Source organism: Trichosurus vulpecula, chromosome X, assembly GCF_011100635.1.
Source record: "Trichosurus vulpecula isolate mTriVul1 chromosome X, mTriVul1.pri, whole genome shotgun sequence".
Taxonomy (NCBI): domain Eukaryota; kingdom Metazoa; phylum Chordata; class Mammalia; order Diprotodontia; family Phalangeridae; genus Trichosurus; species Trichosurus vulpecula.
Window position 1 is genome coordinate 58,321,903 of NC_050582.1, and position 20,794 is coordinate 58,342,696.

A 20,794-nucleotide genomic window follows, 5' to 3' on the forward strand; every position below is an offset into this window, starting at 1 on the left:
ATGTAAACTGAATCACAAAAAGACACAGATTACAGGATAATAATTATAGGCTACATCAATGTTCCTTTCACGTAGCTGGCTAAATCTAACAGAAAGATAAACCAAAAGGAAAATATAGCATTGAGCAAACTATTAAAGATCTGAAATATTTATTATATCTTATGAATGGGAATATTAAAGAATATATATTTCTCAGCACCTTTATAAAAATAAATCACGTCCTGAGGCACAGAGAAATTATAAATATAAAAAAGTGAAGATACTAAATACCTCCTTTACAGACCATAACACAACAAAAATAGCAATAGAGAGAACATAGGCAAAAACTTCAGATGTAAATGGAGACTTAAAAATGAAATTTTGATGAATGAGTGGATTAAAGTACAAATCATAGAGACAATTAGTAATGATGTAGAAGAGAATATTAATGAGAAAACATGCCAAAATTTTTGTAATGAAGCTAAAGCAGTCCTCAGAGGAAAAAAATCATATACCAGAAAATGCACAGTAACAAAACAGAAAGATGGTTAATGAACTGTGTATGCAATTTTTTAAATTGAAAAAAATTAACAAATAAACAAACCCAAAATTGGTATAAATGGGAATATCCTGAAAGTTAGAGAGCAGATAAGACAGAAAACAAAGACTATAGAAATGATAAAAAAAAAACCACCCACAATAAAACCAATGGATGCCTTTTAAAGAGACTAACAAAACAAAGAAATTCAGCTAAACTGATTTTAAAAAGAGAAAGGAAAACCAAATTAACAAAATAGAAAATAAAGAAGGCAAAATTACAAGAATAAAAAACGTACTATGCATACTTATATGCTAACAAAACTGAGAATTTAAAAGAAATGAATGATTTTCTTGAAACGTATCGAATACTTCAATTAAAAGAATATAAAATAGACATATTAAACCACCCCATCTCAGAAAATGAAACGGAAAAAGTTATAAAGAACTGTCCAAGAATAACAAAAAACAAAAGCCTGGAACAGGCAAGTTTACATGGGAATTCTACTAAATGCGTAAAGAGCAGTTAATACCAGTGTATTAAGAATAATTATTCTAAAAACATTTTACCAAACTAATTGTATGGTAATGATACCTAAACTGGGAGGCAGTAAAACTAGTAAAGAGAATTAATATAAACAATACATGTTACAAACATTTTAAATAAAATTCTAGCAAAAAGACCATAGTAACTTATCTCAAAAAAACCACCCCAAAACCAAACACATCACCATGACTACAATAAATTTCAACGATTCAACATTAGGGAGAAAATTAAAATAATCATTTCTAAAAAAAAACCAAAATCAGATAACCATATTAAAAGAAGAAGACAAAGTCTTTGACAAAGTACAAAATTCATGAAAAAAATCTTAAAATATAAAAAATATGTACATAGAATGACCATTTTAAAATATGGTTTTAGACTACATATCTAAAATCGAAAGCTAGCATATAAGTGTAGAAACACTGGAAGCTTTCCTAATAAATACAAGGATAAAGCAAGAATGCCTTCTCTCTCCTCTGTTATTTAACATAGAAATGCTAGGAATAGTAAGAAGACAAGAGAAAGAAATTAAAGCCACTGGCAAAGACAAGTCATGATTATCCCTACGGGCAGATAACAGGATGGTATTCTTGGAAAAACCCAGAGAATCAGCAAAGAAACTAACTGAAACAATGAATAGTTTCAATAAAGTAGCAGGATATAAACTATTTCTATGAAAACCACTGGCATTTCAATATAACCACAAGAAAATCAAGTTAAAAATATTAGACTAACATGGTAAACTTAACCATATTCTTTTTTAAACAGGCAAACTGCTTTATTAGACTTAGGCTTTCATGAGCAATCTATTCTGTCTACATAGAAATGCTCATGTTCGATGATGTTTGTCAAGAACAGAACAAAAAAATAAAAATAATAATGTATTTAAAAATAATAAAATTTAGATTCTTTAATTTTTATTCTGGTTTTCTTTCCACTAAAGTAAATCTTCCTATGTGCTATTATTCTTTCCACTGTCTCCCATCATGCTTTGGGTAGTGTCCACTCTACCTTTATTCGTTCTCTTTTGGCCACCTCCCCAAACCTATAGACCACCCCTGAAAAAAAGGATACACAGGATGTGCCATTTATTCACATGAGGGATCACTGGCCCAGAGCAATTTCCCTGTAGCTGATTTGGTGCTTTCATGAGCAATACCTTTTTTCTTGTTATTCTATGTATATAGAAATACTTTTTACTTGTTAATAATACACTACTGTTTTTACTTTTTGTTGTTCTGTTCTGGACAACCATCAAATATGAACATTTCCACTCGCTGGGCCTTGGCTTCCTCATTTGAAAAATGAAGAAGTTGGACTAAAACACCGATAAATGCTCAGATTACTTCAGCCACTAACAGTCTATGAATCTATGGATGAGGATGTTGGAATGCTTTCTCACCATCCCTGAAGGTAGCAACTGTCTCTGGTCTGTGTTTCTGCCTAGGTTCTAAAATCCCTTCCAGCTCTGATATCGGATGGTCTGTGCCTCGTAATTCTCATGTGTCTCCTACAGAGCCCAGCACGCTGTTGGGCGACAGGAAGCACTCAATTAATGTTTGCTAATTGATTTGCACTCATTATGGGTCCACATTATATATACAGTAGGAAGCAAACTTGCCTCATCAGGATATGGTTGGGGCTAAAACTCAAAGGAAGCTTAACAAGGTCTTAGATCAATTTGAGAATGACAAATGCATGATAGGTTATCAGGGTAAACAAATCAGGCACCAAGAATATTCCTTCCCCCTCCTCTCCTCCTAGTCAAACTCTACTCATTCTTTAAGACTCCACTCTAGGCCAGCTTTTAGGGAGTGTCCCGAACACTCCTACCCACTGTCATTGCCCATACTTACTCTGTGCTCTAGGAGTGACTGCCTGTACCACTCATCAGGAATTTAATTATGACTTTGCAATGAGTAACTATCTTCTCACATAGATTACTGTTCTCTGCCCTGACCAGGACATATCTGGAGTACGTGACTTAGTTCTGGGTGTCATATTTTAGGAAAGTGACCCAGCAATTCACAAGAGTTTCAAAACCCAAGGAAAGAACTAATAGTAACTCATGACTTCAAAAGTCTAGGCCTAAAGGCTCAAAGTTTAGACAACAAGCAAGAAGCTCTTAAAGGCCTTAACTCAAGGAGGCAAACAACTTCATGTGTTTGTATGTGTGTGTATATATATATATATACACACATACATACACACACATATATATACATACACATACACACACACACACACACACATATATATATATATATATGTGAAAGATTCATACAAAGTAGATATGAGTTAGCCTTAGAGGGAAAGGCATCTGTCATCAGAGTATACTACAGACCACCTGACCTGAAAGAGAAAATAGATGAGTTTGTTAAACAGATCACAAACCTAGCACAGAGGAATGATGGGAGAATGCAATTATCTACACATTGTCTGAATCTCTCTCTCTCTCTCTGTCTGTCTCTCTCGCATTCTTCACTTGCCTCAATGAAAATTTAACCTTTTGAAAGAAACCTATAAGGGAAATTCAAAACTGAATCTAATTTTCATTAATAGGAAGGTGGCTGGGGTGGAAAGGATGGGAATTTTGGGCAAAAGTGACCACCACTCCCTCCTAGAGCTCATGATAAAGAGAGGAAAGCTTGACACAGTCTGATTTTGAAGGGTTCAAAGGAAGTTAGGGAGGGAGGGATGGGAAACTCTAAGACTGAAATTCTGAAGACACAAAGGGAAATAAATACAAAGAGGAAAAACAATAGCCGACTGAACAGATTGATGTGTGTGCAGGAGGAACTCAAGAGCTAACAAGATTTTTAAAAGGTATGTGCAGAGGACAGAAGGAAGGGCAGGTAATAAAGAGAACATAGTGCAGCCCTGGAAAACTTAGTAGAAGTGCTAGAGCTCAGAAAATTGAGGTTGGTGAGGGAACTTAGCTCTACAAAGAGGTTTTTTTTTAAGAAAGTTCTATTAGGGAAAGAGGAGAATCAAAGAAGAGATAGGATGGTTATTTGGGATGCATGGAATTGTGACAACTAACAAGAGAGAAGGCAGAGTGATCAATACTTCTTCTGTTTCTGATTTTTCTGCAAAAGAGAATGTCCTTTACAACAGAAAATGACAGAGCAAAATAACTTATAGGGAGGTGATACCCAACATGGTAGAGCGCTAGTCAAGGGTGGGGAATCTGGGGCCTGGAGGCCACATGTGGCCCTCTAGGTCCTCAAGTTTGGCCTTTTGACTAATCCAAACTGCACAGAACAAATCTCCACTAGGTCCTTAAGTGCGGCCCTTTGACTGAATCCAAACTTCCCAGAACAAATCCCCTTAAGAAAAGGATTTGTTCTGTAAAACTTGGACTCAGTCAAAAGGCCACACTGAGGACCTAGAAGGCCACATGTGTCATCTAGGCCAAAGGTTCCCCCACTCCTCGGCTAATTGATAGCTTTAATGATTTCAGGTCATTGAGCCCAGTTGAACCACATGCTCAGGTTCAGAAAGAATGGCCAGGTAGGATGGCTGAGCCAATGTCAGTGATATCTGAAGGACTGTGAATAAGAGGATATGAGGCCATGGGAAGGAGACCTCCTGCGGGCCTGGAGAAGGTGAAAAATAGTCTGTGAACTACAGGCTAGTGACCCTAACTTTTATTTCTGAAAAAATCCTGGAACAGCTGATTAAAGTGATAAGATCCAGCATGGCTTAGTCATGCCAGCCTAACCTTATTTCTTTTTCAACAAGGTTAGTTAAGTGATAGATCAGAAGAATGCAAAGCATTTGAGAACTTATCTCATACTATAATGTGGATATAGAACTGGGTGAATGGACAGACTCAGAGTATTCATTAATAATTCAATATCAACTGGGCAGGACGTCTCCAGTGGAGTGCCCCAGGGATCTCTGCTGTTTAATGGCTTTATTGATGACTTGGATAAAGGCATAAAGAGTGTCCTCATTAAATTTGCAGATGACACACTGGATGGCAGTCAGAATCCCAAAAGATATTGACAGGCTAGAGAGAGCATTGGGCTGAATCCAATACTGTAAGCTGAAATACATTAGTGAGAAATTGAAAGTCTTAACACCTCAAAAATACAAAAGGAATGGTTGGATAGCAATGTCTGAAAAAGATCTGAGGGTGTCAGTGGACTCCAAGCATAATGAGTCAGCACTGTAGTGACTTGGGCTAGGTTAGGGTTAGGGGTACAGTGTGTAGTTCTGGGCACCTGAGATTAGGGAAGACACTGACAAACTGGCATGTCCAGAGGCAGCATATCCAGAATGGTGAAGTTGGGAGTCCATCCCATATGAGGATAGGATGAAGGAATTGGAGAGGTTTAGTATGGAGAAGAAAAGGTTCAGGAAGAACATAACTGTCTTCAGGTATCTGAAGGGCTGTTGTGTTGAGAAGGATTTCAATGTCCTGTGTTCTAAGGTCCCTCCCAGCTCTGACCTTCTCTGTTCTAAAGCCCTTCCAGCTCTGTCATCTCCTGTTCTAAGGCCCCTCCCAGCTATGACATCCCCTGTTCTAAAGGCCCTCCCAGCTCTGCCATTCTCTGTTCTAAGGCCCCTCCCAGCTCTGACCTCTATTCCAAGTCTTTTCTCAGGTGTGATAGTTTATCTTGTAAGTCCTCTTCCAGCTTTGACATTCTCTTTGCTAAAATCCCTCTCTGCTCAGACATTCCATACCCCTCTCAGCTCAGACATTGTAAGTTATAAAGCCTCTCCTATTTATGACATTCTTTATTCTAAGTACCTCCTCAGCTCTGACTTTCTCTGTTCTAAGGCCCTTCCCAGCTTTAATATTCTATGTTCTAAGGTTCTCTTGAGGTCTGATATCTCTTTTCTAAGGTCCCTCTCAGCCTTAACATTGTGTTCTAAGGTCCTTCTCAGTTCTGATATTCCATGTGCAAAGGTCTCTACAAGGAGACATTCTATGTCCTAAAGTCCCTCCCCATTCTGATAACTGATGCTGTAAGGTTCCTCCCAACTCAAGCAGTCTGGGTTCTGTGATATACGGTGTTCTGAGGTTACTTTTAGTTACTTAGTTACTTTTACTCTTAGGTTACTTAGAACATTCTATGTTCTAAGGCCCTTTCCAGATCTGCCATTCTATGTTCTATGTTCTATCATTTCTGACATTCTCTAGTCAAAGATGTATTCCAGTTTTAAGATTCTAAGTTCTAAGGTCCCTTCTAGCTCTGACATTGTGATTTGTGAGTTTCCTCTCAGCTGTGACATTCTAGATTTTAAGGTTTCTTCTAAATCTATGCCCTTTTCCTTATATCCTCCCTCCCCCACCCCCACCCTTATAGAGTTTGGTATACTGCTGGGTAGCTAAGAACACTCAGGAAATGGTCATGGATTGATCTGGGAACCATTATAGTACCAATTTACATGGTGACCAGCAAATTTGCCACCCGTGAAGCTGGCCTGTGTTAAAACTAGTAATAGGGTTTGAAAGGCTGTAATCAATTATCATATGACAGCTAGCATGATGGGTCATTAAGAGGAGTGAGGCTGGTGCTGGGGATGGCAACAGCACTGACTGTTGCCAGGCACCAGCATCAGTTGGGGGGGCGGGAATGATGGGGCCAAATGTGAGTGATGCCTCTCCTATTCTCCCCAGAGCCAGAATCTATTATACATCGTCTGCTCCTCTAGACAAGTGAGAGGATGAGAAAGGAGGCTATTCAGATGGCCACGTTCCTAAAGCCCTAGTCAGCTCCTCATTATTCAGGGAACTATACCACCTCCCATTTAGACATCACGCTATGGTCGCAAAGCCCTTTCTTGCCCATTATTTCATTTAATTCCCATAATGGCCCTGGGAGACAGACATAGCAAATGGGATCATAGAATGCCACAGCTAGAAAAGATTTCCAGAACAATCTAGTCCAACACCTTTTATTTTACAAAAGTCTTGGTCCACACAATGTTTTATATGAGAGTGAGGATTGGAATCTCCAAATCTAGGGTTCTTTCCACAAGACCATCCTGCCCCTATTATCACCTCCATTTTATACATAGGGAAACCAAGGACCAGACAGTTGTCTCTTTAGGTCATTGGATTTTAAAGCACCTTTGTCAATAAACCCTTGACTTTCTTGCCATTCAGACATTCTTGATCCAGGCTAATTTAGTTTAGCCTCCATTACAGTGGAGTATCAGTAACTGACATAAAGAGTGTAGAGTCCTTGATGCACTAATGTCTCATGGATTCGCTCTACCACAGAACTCAACTCTCCCTCAGTCCCAACCATGAGCCTTCTGGTTCAGGATTCCCAGAGTCAGAGGCCTATCTACACCCAGACCCATGGAGCAGTCTGGAGTAGGGGTGGGGAACCTGTAGCCGTGAGTCCACATGTGGCCCTGGGGCCGCAGGTTCCTCATCCCTGGGACTCTGGAGTCTTCCAAATGTGAAATTTGAAATTTGCTCCACATCCAGAAGTTGGGAAGGACAGATGCCTTGGCAATAAGAGCTCTAGGCATTCAATGTGGATAGACAAGGTAGGTGGCAGCGCCATAATAGTGTACAGTGTTGGGTCTGGAGTCAGGAAGATCTGAGTTCGAATCCAGCCTCAGACACTTCCTAGCTGCATGGCCCTAAGCAAGTCGCTTCCCTCAGTTTCCTCATCTGCAAAATGGGGATAATAATAGTACCTATCTCCCAGGGTTGTGGTGAGGAGCAAATAAATGATGCAATGTTTATAAAGTACTTAGTATATTGGTGGGAAAATAGGTGATTAATAAATGGTCATTTCATATATATATATATATGTATATGTATATGTATATGTATATGTATATGTATATGTATATGTATATGTATATGTATATGCCCACTAAGACAAGCTTTTGGGAATCTTGTTATCAAAGTGGAAACAAGATGCCCCATAGGTATCTTACAAAGTCTCTCTTACACCGAGGCGCAAGGTAGTGAGGGAGACTTAGAATTACAGTTCAGGGTCATAGGATCATAGGTCTAGAGCTAGAAGAGATCTTAGAGATCATCTAATCTGACCTTCTCATTTTGCAGAAGGGGAAACTGAGGCCCAGAAAGACTACATGCTTAATAAGTATCAGAGTCTGGATTCAAATCCAGGACCTCAGATTCCAGATCCATCATTCTTTACACTATTTAACCTGGGGTCTATGACTTTAAAAAAAAACAAAAACAAAAACAAATATTCTGGTAATGATTTTAATATATTTACATTATAATTTATTATATTAATTAATATTATAATTTATAATATATATTTAATATAATCTTTTATAATCTTGTGCATTTTATTTTATGTGTTTAAAAACATGATTCTGGGGCAGCTAGGTGGTGCTACAGTGGATAGAGCATGAGATCCAGAGTCAGGAGGATCTGAATTCAAATCCAGCCTCAGACATTTACTTAGCTGTGTGACCTTGGGCAAGTCACTTAACCCCAATTGTCTCCAAAAAATAAAAACATGATTCTAAGAAGGGGTCCATAGGCTTCCTTCCCCAGACAGACTGCCCAAGGGCCTCATGAAACAACAAAGACAAAGAACCCATTTCCAGGTGAGGATGCCAGTCCAGGAGATATTCTACTAAGAACAGAGCTGCACCTTGGATTTCTAGTGATCAGGAAAGAAGACGACCCTACTCCAGGAGGGAGGGAGTTCCCCATCTTTGGACATCTTCAAGCAGGTGTTCAAGATGACCACTTTGGTTGGGGGGCAGGGTGGAGGGGCTAGAAGGAATTTCCACATAGTTAGGGGTTGAACTAAAAATGCCTTAGGAGTGGCCTTACATCCCTGAGATTCAGAGACAGCAATCACTGCGCTCCCATTCTTGAGGGCGTCTTCACTTTCCAATGCACCTAGGCATCAATGAGCTTACTCCATCCCCCCATTACCCTGGTAAGGTATATAGGACAGGTATTAGCCTCTGATTTTACAGACTGGGAAAACGAGATGCTAAGACTCATAGAACTCCAGAATGCCAGAGTTGGAAGGGACCTCAGAGAGCAAAGGCTTCTGATTTTAAAAATAAAAGGTACCTTGCAGAGCATCTTCTCCAATCTCCCCATCTTCTGGACAAGGTAACTGAAGCCTGGAGGGGGAAATGACTTGGCCATGGGCATACACCAAGGGAGTAGCAATACTCATTTGAAGGTTCCTTAACTGCTGGAGCCATGCTCCTCTCAGTACATAGTCTGGTCAGCTTGGGGCATGAGGCCTTTCAGACCTTTTGGGACCCTGCCCCAAGGGCCTATGGGAAAGAAAAGGCCAGGCACTGCACAGCTTCTAAGAATGAGTCCTCCAGGGGGGTTTTCAGGCTGTCTGCTTCCCCCTTAGCTTCCCTCCTCCAGAACTGTCTAGAGCTGAGCTACAGAGAAAAATCTGCAATCAAAATGTACAGTCCCTCAGGGAAAGAAGCCCCACACTCCTCACATTAACAGCGGAAAGACAGCCCCGCAACAACCTTGCTGTGGTGATGACATTTCAGCAACTGAGGGAATCAAGGAAAGGAAAAGAAAGGGGGGTGAGAGGCGGAGGAGGGGGAAGGAAGAAGAGAAAAGAGAGAGAGGGAGGAGGAGAAATGGGGGAGGGAGGAGGAGAAATGGAGGGGAGGGAGGAGGGGAAGTGGAGGGGAGGGAGGAGAAAAGGGGGGAGGGAGAAGGAGAAATGGAAGGGAGGGAGGAGAAATGGGAGAAGGAGAAGGAAAAATGGGGGAGGTAAGAAGAGGAGAAATGGGGAAGGGAGGAAGAAAAATGGGAGGAGGGAGGAGAAATGGGGAAGGGAGGAGAAATGGGGGGAAGGAGGAGAAATGGGGGGAGGGAGGAGAAATGGGGGAGAGAAGAGGAGAAATGGGGGAGGGAGGAGAAATGGGGGGAGGGAGGAGAAATGGGGGAGAGAAGAGGAGAAATGGGGGAGGGAGGAGAAATGGGGGTAGAAAAAAGAGAAAGAAAGAAGAGGAAGAATAAGGGAGGGAGAATGGGTAAGGGAGGGAATCAGGGAGAAGGAGGAGGACTAAGAATAGAGAGGAAGGAGGAGAAGGAGAAAGGGGGGAAGGGGAGGAGACAAGGAGAGAATAAGGGAGGAAGGCTACAAACAAAAGGTAGAAGAAGAAAAATAAGAGGAGAAAGGAGGAGGGGATAACCTGAGGAGACTGAAGCCAGAGGAAGCCAAATGTCAGAGGTGGACGATCCCTTAGAATACACATTGTACGGGGCAGCTAGGTGGCACTGCAGTGAGTAGAGCACCAGCCCTGGAGTCAGGAGGACCTGAGTTCAAATCGGGACTCAGACACTTGACACACTTACTAGCTGTGTGACTTTGGGCAAGTCACTTAACCCCAATTCCCCTGCCTTCCCCATCCAAAAAAAAAAATTCCTAAAGAAAAAAAAAAAAGAAGAATGCACATTGTATTATGTTAGGACACAAACTCACAGCTAGAAGGGCTCTAAGGTACCATCTTCTTTAGCCTACTCAGTGTATAGATGAGCAATTTGATGCCCAGAGGAGGGAAGTGACAGTAGGATCCTACTGCACTTTCCAGGAGGAAATTAAGGCCTAAAAAGGCCAAGTAGCCCACCCAAACTCACAAAGGCAGTGTCAATGAACTCAGGTTCTCTGACTGCTGCTCAAGGTCAAACACACCACGGGTCACATTGGGAGAAGGAAAAGAATGGGAGAGAGAGAGACAGACAGACAGACAGAAATAGAGACAGAGAGAGAGAGGAGATAAAAAAGCAAGTGAAGGAGGCTGAAGGCAAAGAGGAAGAGAAAGATTAAGAAAAGGGTTCAAAAGAAGGGAAATCAGGAGTAAAAGGGTAAAGAATAGACTAGGGAATGGGAAGAATAGAGGAAGAGAGACTGTCAGAAGGGGAGGGGCAGGTAGAGGAGTCAGGCTAGGGTGGTAAGGGGGATAGTAGTCACTCACCCTCACAAAGCTGGCAGGAAACCATCCCTCCTCATCATCGATCTGGCCCCACCACCAGTCCTTGTTGGAAGCATCCAGGACCTTGATGACGTCGCCCGCCTTAAACGCCAACTCCCGGTTGGCCATGGTGACATGATCCCATACTGCCTCAGCACTTACGATGGAACCTCCGCTGATCAGCTAAAGAGAGAACAGCAGAGGCTCAGTTCCAACTGATTGCTCACCCCCGACCCCACTGTCCAGCCCCCTGGCCTACTTTGAATTCATAAGGGGAAAGGAAATCAATGAATTGGACAGCCCCTTCTAACGACACAGTCAACTCTCTATCATCCAGAGGGCGTGATCACAGGTTCCTATGGGAACATAAGATCTAGGAGCTAGGAAGGTCCTCAGACACCAGCTAGTTCAAGCTTCTCATTTGCTAGAGAAGTGAGGCCTGGAGAGGGAGGGGCTGGATGCCTTGGCCAATGATGAGGCAGTGTAGGCCTTATCCAAGTTCCTGGTTCCCCACTCATCCTTCTACTCCTGCTGCTAGTGAATACACTAGGAGAAATTCCCATCCATCCACCTTCCTATAGAGAAAGATTAGAGGAGGTGAGCTGGTACCAGTTAAGTTTGGGATTAGCTAGGATTTCAAATATTCATGCTACCCACATCTTCTCTGATGGTGGAGAATAGAGAGTTGACCACATCTTTCTGGGATCCCCAGCCCCCTGTATGACATACTCCCACATTTTTTTAAACATGTGAGAAGCCAGCCCTGGAGGTCTCTGGCTGCCCTGGAGACCAATCTAGCACCTAGCAAGGTCAATAACAGGAAGGGGAATTTCTCTTCTTCCCAAGGAGCCCCATGCACCCAGCAGATATTCTATCAATGATCTCTGAGACTGCTTGGTGAAACTGAGGGCATGGGTTAGGCCCTATGATTTTCCAGATGGGGAAACTGAAGCCTAGAGAAAAGGGATGAATAACTCAGCCAAGGTCACAAAGAAAGTCAGAGGCTGCCCTAGACATGAGGAAATGTGGCCACCCAGATCAGATTACATGGGTCACAAAGAGACATCTCCCACTCATACCTCCTTCTCATTGCCACACATACACATACACACACACACACACACACAGAGGCTCTGCCAAAGATATCCTGGTGAGATCAAGGCTGTATATTTGAAACAAAGGGCCCAGACAGGCTCAGTCCTGGCCAGGCAATCAAAAGCATGCCAAGCAGATGGCATCTTGGCCAACGGGATAGGAGGCTAGGCCTGCCAGGATCTTGGAGTAGCAGAAGCCCTCAGAAGCCACTGCTGCCATCCCTTGCTTTTAGGAATGACAGTGATCTCAGGCAGATGGATCACAGAATCTGAGTGGGAAGAAAATGGCTCTCAGAGCAGTAATCTGCCCTCCAACACAGAACTCGCTATTGCCCAAGACAAGCCCATTGGACTTTGGAACCTCTCTGTTGGTTAAGAAGTTAATGCTTCCTTATATGGTAGAACATCCTTCTTTGGGATTTCAGAAAGGCCTAGATGGAAGGCTGGCTAGGCTCCTCCAACTCCATCCTTTTACAGAGGAGGAAACTGAGGCACGGGGAGGGGAAGGGACTTGCCCAAAGTTAAACAAGAAGTAAATTCCAGAGTTGGGATTTGAACACAGGTCCTCTGACTTCAAATACACTGTCCTTTGAGTTCCCTAAACTACTTGCTACTTCTATTCAATGCCCCTAATTCTAATATCTGAGATCAAGCAGATTCCTTGTAACCCAACTTCTATGTGGTAGGGCAGGAGAATGGGGGTGTCAACAATAACTGTCTTCAAATATCTCAAGAACTGCCTTTTCTTCTTCTTCAGGCAAGCACCCACATTTCTTTCAACTGATCTTCTTATGGCATAGCTCCAAGGTCTGTCAATACCCGGGCTCTCCCTCTCTGGATATTCTCCTGTTTATCAATACCCCTCCTAAATGAATGCAGTCCTTCAGATGAGACCTGACCAGAGCAGAGGACTGTGGGATGAAGTTCCCTCCTTCTGGATACTAGGCCTCTATCAGGAGTGGGGAACCTGTGGCCTCGAGGCCTTATGTGGCCCTCTAGGTCCTCAAGTGCAGCCCTCTGACTGAATCCAAACCTCACAGAAAACTTGGACTCAGTCAAAAGGTTGCACCCAAGGACCTAGAAGGCTGCATGTACCCTTGAGGCTGCAGGTTCCCCAGCCCTGAGACCAATGAAGTCTTCTTAGCTTGAAGTCTTTTGGTTCGTTTGGGGATTTTTAGGCGGGGGGGGGGGGGGGGGGGGGGGGGGGGGGGGGGACGGCATGTCACTGTTGATTCTTACCTTATTAAAATCCGCAAAACTTCCCAGATCTTTTCCTTCTGAAATGTCTAACCAACTCTCTCCCTGCCCACCCACTAGTGTCATTGACTTTTTAAAAACTCAAGTATAGAATTTTATATTAGGAGCCTAATCTTTTTTTTTCCTGACTCCCACAATCACCTGATTCATCAATTTATATATTGTTCTAGCTGGAAGACACCTTAGAGATAATCTATTTGAATACTTTCTTTTTAAAGGAGGGAAAAACTGAGGCCAAAGAGGGGAAAAAAGGAGTTGTCCAAAAGCATATTAAAAATCAGTGAAAGACTAGCCAAGATGACAGAAAAGGAAAATGACAAATGCTGGAGGAGGATATGGGAAAATAGGGACACTAATACACTGTTGGTAGAGTTGTAAACTGATCCAACCATGCTGGAGAGCAATTTGGAACTATGCCAAAAGGGCGTCACTTGCTATCCATTTGACTTTGAGAAAGTCACTTCCCCTCTGATCTCTAGGAACGTATGAACCTATGAATCTTATCTCCTTGGCATATGCAGACTTACCCTGGGATGGAGAAGAATAAGACTTTGGCCCAGGGAAGATGCCACCCAGTGATGCATTGGTTTCCTAAGCAAAGTGGCACCCAATTGCTCCAGAAGTCTCAAGTGGTAGTCCTGGGAGAGGTGCCAGGCAACAAACCATTTGATAGGTAAATGAATGAAAGCTAACTCAATTAGCCCACTCTACTCAAGCAACTCTAGACTATCAGACCAGAACATACTTCCCATTCCAGCCAGCTGTCCACTCTAGCCATCTCAACACCCATACATTATCTCCCCCTTTCTGCCTCTTACTCTGGGGTCAGTACTCAAATCGACATTGCCATAACGCTATTGTTCCTGGACAGGGTGTGTCAATTGACTGTTCTAATTATGGATCAACTCAGCTTCCCAGCATCTTCTCCACCCCACCCCCAAACATTTCCTTCCCTGGCCACCACTCCTCAACATATGCTTCTATTAGAATGAAGCCCTTTGCACACAAGGACTGTCTCACTTTTATATTTATTTGTATCTGCAAGGCTTAGCACATAGCAAATAATAAGTGATTTTTCATTATTACATTCAATCTTTGTCCTTGCCATTCATTGTCTTACATCTGACACGGATATTAGAAAATCAATGGTAGAGTTCCAAGGGATCTTTGAACAAAAATAATTTTCATTATTATATAGTGTTTAGTTTATAAAGTGCTTTCCTCACAATAACCCCGTGAGGTTAGCAGTATAAACATTATTATCCCCATATTACAGCTAAGGAAACTGAAGATCAAGGACAAGGAGTAACTTAACCCATGGGCTCATCACTGTTAAAAATCAGAGCCAGGATTTGAATTCAGGTTTTCCTAACTCCAAATGTGGTGATCATTCCACAGGGCTGGAAAAAATTTTTGAGATCCTCTAACCCAATTACAGGAGAGGAAACTGAGACCCAGAGAAACAAAGGGGCTTGGCCAGATCACAAAGCTTATATGGAGCAGAGCTTGCTAGAACTAGAGCCCAGGTATGGATTAAATGCTGGCCAGATGCAATGCACTAGAAGAAATGCCAAGCAAAGCATCTGCCCTGGCCTCAGCTATGTCTGCAGATGTGTGCTGGAGAAATTGGCAGCGATATGGGAGAAGCTGGCAGCAGTAGGGAGTTGCCCCTTCTTAAGGTCTGAAGCTTTGCTTCAGGACCACAAACAAAAAAGTGGGCCCTTAATCAGGCAGACCCTAGAACTTCTAGAGAAGAGAATTGCTATTGAATTAAATTTTATTAAGTGCCTACTGTGTGTGCTGGGCACTGGAGCTACAATTCCCACCATTTAATTGAATTTAATTAATTTAATATTTAATTTAATTAATTTAATATTCTTTTTCCTTATATATGTGCATAGCTCCTCTGGTCCAGCCTTTCTCTTCACAACAGTCAGCAATTGGCATCATTTGTGAAACAGCAACCCACCACCGTTCAGAGCTTTTCTCAGTGTAGTTTAGAGGTCAAAGCATATCCACTGGATATTGGGAGACCTGATTCCCAGTCTCCATGCCAATTAAGAATTATAGCATAGGCTGGGGTAAAGCATCGTTCCTACCTGGGCTTTTCATGGTGACATTTCTTCTTCTTTTTTTTTTTGGAGGGAGGAAGACAAGGCAATTGGGGTTAAGTGACTTGCCCAAGGTCACACAGCTATTAAGTGATTCTAGGAGCAGTGGTCTATTCACAGCACCACCTAGCTGCCCCATGGTGACATTTCTGAAAAGGGCACTGGAGTCCCAACAGCTGGGTTGGCACCATATGAGCAAGGGCAAGCGATCTTCCCTGCTGGGGCTCAGTTCTATCCTTCCTTTGTATTTTTTAATCAAACAAAGAGGCCAGACAAGATAAGACAATGTATTCTTTAACAAGCCTTGTGGCTTTAATATTTGACTAATCTGTACTGATAGAATATAAACCCATTGTGGGCAGGGGCTGCTTCACTTTTCTCCCTGTATACCTAGGGCTTAGCACTTAAGCCAGGCACAAAGCAAGTACTTAAAGACTTGTTGACTAAAGGGAGAGAGTAGATATTATCTCCATTGTAAGAGGCAGAAAATGGAGGCTCTGATAAGCAAAATGTCTGGCTCCAGTTCACACAGGAAGGGGGCACAGCCAAGCCTTGAACCTAGGTTCTTTTCAGTCTACAGCCAGGGCTTTTTCCACTACTCAATGGCGGAAGTGCCTGGGCAGCCAAGGCCAGTCTCACAGTCACGGAGTCAGAGAGGCGTAGAGTAGGAAGGAACCTGAGAGGCACAGCATTCCGCCCCTGATGGAGGCAGAAAGGCCACCTATGACCTGTGCTAGCGACAGAGGGCAGGCAGCCTCTGATGCCCATGTGTTGAGAGGCAGGATCATGAACAGATTCTGTGCTGTTCGGCCCAAAGCCCTTGCTTTCTGTCCCTTACTCCCCCTCCTCCTCCTGTTCCCATGCTGCAGGCAGGCGATAAATATGTCAGTGGGCACTGAGTTAACTACAAATAGTTCTTGGCCACGGGACAGTACGGTAGAGACACCCTTCCTTCAGTGTGTGGGAGCCTTGAAAAAAGCTTTTCCAAGCCTCTTCCTCCCCCATTCTGCTTATAGGAGTTTAAGCACAGAGGGAGGAAAAGAAAGGCCCAAATGAATTGGCAAATCTCAAGCATCTCCTGCCCCAGGAAGCCAACACAGCTACTTACTAGCTGCTTGACTTGGACTATCATTTCTGTTCTCTTGGCCTCAGTCTCCCTATCTGTAAGATGAGGGGGTTGCACGAGGTGATCTCCAAGGTCCTTCTCAGATCTGAATCAATTTGATTTAATTAGAGGCAGCAGTGCATACTAGATAGTCTCTGAACTTAGGAGCCTTGAAGACACCAAAATTAGCTAAGAGATCCTGGCCAAGTCACTTCCCTACTTTGTGTCTCAGGTTCTTCTCCTACAAAATGAGGTTAGATATGCTGGCCTCTAAGTTCCTTTCTGTCTAGCTCTAGATCTCAGATCCTATGCCTCTAATTTGATCCAATTCAACAAGCACCCATTAAAGGTTGGCTTTGGGTCAGGCACTGGGCTAGGTGCTCTGGATACAACCAAAAGGGGCCAGTTCCTACCCCCAAGGAGGTGATATGCTCCTAGAGCCCAGGATCCCATACCAGAAGCCACCCTCTTTGGGAGAGGGCAATTACTGGGGGAAAGAGATATTACTCAGCGCCCAGTAGAGCCAACCCAAAGCCAGGTCTGGGACAATGGCCCTCGGCCAGATTTCCAAAGCTCCCTTGATTTGCTCCAGTATTCTAGCTAAAGACTACCACTGAAAATAGATATTTAATTAGCTCAGGGTGCCTGCCAGCAATATGAGCATTTTTAAAGCGCCAAGCAGAAGGGAGAAGTGTAATAAAAACGAAATAAAATAAAACTCAAGTGGTCTCTATAATGTTAGTCCCATGACTGAAAAGATGGCAGCCCTGAACTTGACCTCCTGGTGATATTGAAAGAATAGGCAGACAGGAGGGCCAGAGAAAGGCCTTCCCGCATTGATATGCCAGTGTCATCTGGAGCCTGCGGCAGGAGCACCCGAGGTGTGACAATATTGGCACACCACGGCTGAGCTCGCCCTGCTCAGATTATAACTTAGCAATGAGAAGGCTCAGCCACTTGGAAATCAAAGCCCTTTCCCTTCACCCTTTTCTTTCTTTTCTCCTCTCTTTTTGATTATAGCTTTGTGAACTCACATGAAGCCTTCATTAATGTCAAGGGAGAAACTACTGAAAGTAGGGCCTTGGTGGCCAGGTTAACCAAGAACGTGCTCTCTCAGGTAGGGAGACAGACCTAGGACCTAGGTCTGCTTTTTTTGTTTAGTTTAGTTTTGCTTTGCTTTGTTTTTGTTTTGTTTTTGGAGAGGTGAAGGCAAGGCAATTTGGGGTTAAGTGACTTGCCCAAGGTCACACAGGTAGTAAGTGTGTCAAGTGTCTGAGGCCGGATTTGAACTCAGGTCCTCCTGACTCTAGGGCCTGTGCTCTACTCACTGTGCCATCTAGCTGCCCCGCCCCCCCCCCCAGGTCTGGTTTTGCTGCGAACTTAACTGTGTTACCCTAGGAAAGGCAAACTACTTCTCTGACCTCTCAGGTTCCTCCTTCCCCTTCAGGGGGCTGAAGTGGATGGCTTCTAGGACCACTCTTAGATCAAATATTCTAGGATCTGAGGTCCCTTTCAGCTCTGGTATTCTCTGTTCTATGTTCTAAACTCCCTTCTAACTCAAACATTCTATGCTCTAAGGTCCCTCTCATCTCTGACATCCTTTACTGGCTCCCAAGTGGCCATGGGGCAGGCTCTGATTGTAGCAAAACTACCTTTCTCCCCCTAAAGGGAATAAGGCCAAAGACTCCACTATCCAAAACTGATGGGAGGCCTCCTGCTTGGGGGAGGCCTGTGAAAGAATTCAGCTTATCTCTCAGGAAGCTCTATCTTGGCCTTAGTCACTCTGGGAGTTGCCAAGACAAAGGAAGGATGGCCACTGCATTGACCTTCCTGATCCACCCCCCTGGAGCTGCTGCTAGAGGTGGGACCCTCTGGCCACATGCCACCAGGTCACCAAGGAGGGTGGGGAGGGCCATGTAACAATGAGAAGAAGATGGCCTTCTGCTCCTTTTTTCCCCTGTCCATTCTTGGGCTGTGCTTTGGGCCCAGGAAGCAAGGACATTCTTTCCTGCAGAGTCACGGCAACATAGTCTTCACCCCAAACGTCATCTGCCACCAAGTGGTCTGTCCAAAGAGTCCAGAGAAGGGGACAGCACCCACTTTAGAGAACCAAAGAATGTCTGACCTTGGAGGCCAGCTAGATCAACCAGACTGCAAGAGACTGTCTAGCTTGTCACCTGACTACATACCTCCAATAAGGAAGAGCTCGCTATTTCTGGGGGCTGCCCATGTCACTTTTGGATAACTCTAATTAATAAGAAATTTCCTCTTACATCAACCAAAAGAGACCTCTCTACAATGCAGCCCTCCACTACTCCTGGTTTCGCCCTTTGCAGGCCAAGAACAGCTCCCACTTCTCTAGGTGCGGTCTGACCAGGCCTAGTCAGAGGAACCCAAACCTCCTTATCTTTGGGACACTAGATGCAATCCTAGGTCTCCTTCACTTTGGAGGCTGCCCCATCACACTGCCGGCTCACCTAGAACCTTCTATCTACTGGATCCCCCCAGCTTCTTTCTTCAGACAGACTGCCAAACGCTCCCATCTTACCCTTGTGCCGTTGACTTGAGAAACCCAAACATAGAGCTTGACATTGAATAGATCTATATTAGCCCATTGTTTGAGGCTGGAATCTCTGAGCACACCTGCCTCTTTGAACATACCTGATATCCCCCAATGCCAAAGTCTTAGAACAGAACACCCAGGAGGGAAGGATTATTCAAATTATTAAAAAATCCTTTGCTTACAGAATGAAGCACTGGAATAATGTTTTAATCACACCTCAGGTCTCTACAGACTTGCAGGTTTATAAAGCAACAATGCTGTTATCTCCTGATTCTCACAATCACCCCAGAAGGTAGCTGGGGCAAGCACTATTACTTCCATTTTCCAGATAAGAAAACTAAGGTGCAAGGTCACACAGCTAATAAGTGTCAGTGACGGGACTCAGTTGTCTTTTTAGTAGAAAAAGAAAAGCAATGAATAATCCACAAAGCAAAGAAATGAGGGGTCCTTTGAAGAGAGCACCCCAACATTTTCACGGTACACCCTCCTCTGCTAAGGCTACATTAACAATCACAAAGGGCATGTGTTTCTATGCAAGGCTGAACGAACAGGACCCAGAGGAAACTCAAGGAATAAATGCTGGCAGAGACTAGATTGGGGGTGGGGGACCTGCGGCCTTGAAGCCACCCCTGGCATAGGGGAACAGGCACTAGAGAGAATGTCAGAGGAAACTGGCTTGAGAACCAGCTCTGCATCTTATGTGTGAAGTCACTTCCCCTGCCCAGCCTCAGTTTCCCCATTTGTCAAAGGAGGGGGTTGAACTAGATGACTAGTGAGGTCCCTTCCAGCTCTACAGCAATGATCCTACGTGGGGACCTTGGCCAAGTCACTTCACTTCTGAATCTGAGCTATTCCATCCCCTGTCAGATATATGGGTTTGGCCTATATCAGATCCTTGAGGGCCCTTCTAGATCCTGACCTCCCTTTTTAACTCCTCCGCACAATACAAAAGACCAGAGGGAAGGAAATTCAGGTTCCTGCTTTATTCAGATCCTCCATGCTGTCTTGGCAAGATGGTTTCACTGTTCTGCCTTGCAAAAGTGAAATGGTGACCTCAAACTGGAAACTGATCAATCCTTTCTAGATGACAAGCGAGCTATTTAACTCACTCAGGCATTGCTGCTAATCTATTCTGAAAACAGAGACAGGCTAGCTCAGGGAATGAAGGCAAAGAAGGAAAAGACCAGTTCACAGATCAACCAATATCTTTACTTGTTATTCTCTGCACCCCGAGAAAGTATACGAACATTCTTAGGACTTCAACTCTCGTCTCTATAAGGCAGACTTCCAAATGCATATCTTGACCTCTCACCTTGGAACAATGCCAGATTTTCCATTGCCCCCAGGGTCTCCCTGCTTCGGTGTCTATCACCATTGATAATTTTGATACCAAACTCAACACCCATCTTTCTCTGCCTCACTTCAAACTGGCCGTCCTTGCCAACTTGACCAGTTCTGCTAGAGGCACTCTGACAAGTCTAGGATAGGACTCAGGAAACTTCACTTCTGATCTTAACTCTGTCACTTTTTAACTCCGGGACTTCAGTTAAGTCACTACTCCTCTCTGGGCCACAGGGAAATCTCCAGATTTCCTCGTTGTGGGAATTTCCTTCTTGGCCCCCTCCCCAGGGCTCTTGCAAAGAGCCAGTGAGATCATGGATGGCAAGTGGGTTCTAA

The 20,794-nt window shown here is 43.6% G+C and overlaps 1 protein-coding gene across 1 annotated transcript in view; it reads right to left on the bottom strand.

Moving 5' to 3' along the window:
* Window positions 1-20,794, bottom strand: part of ARHGEF9 (Cdc42 guanine nucleotide exchange factor 9) — a 121,420-nt gene that overhangs the window by 77,821 nt on the left and 22,805 nt on the right. Inside the window, exon 2 of the mRNA XM_036740336.1 lies at window positions 10,991-11,170. Within this exon, the coding sequence (XP_036596231.1) occupies window positions 10,991-11,116 (126 nt within the window). The 5' untranslated portion in view covers window positions 11,117-11,170. The remainder of the gene's footprint in view (window positions 1-10,990; window positions 11,171-20,794) is intronic.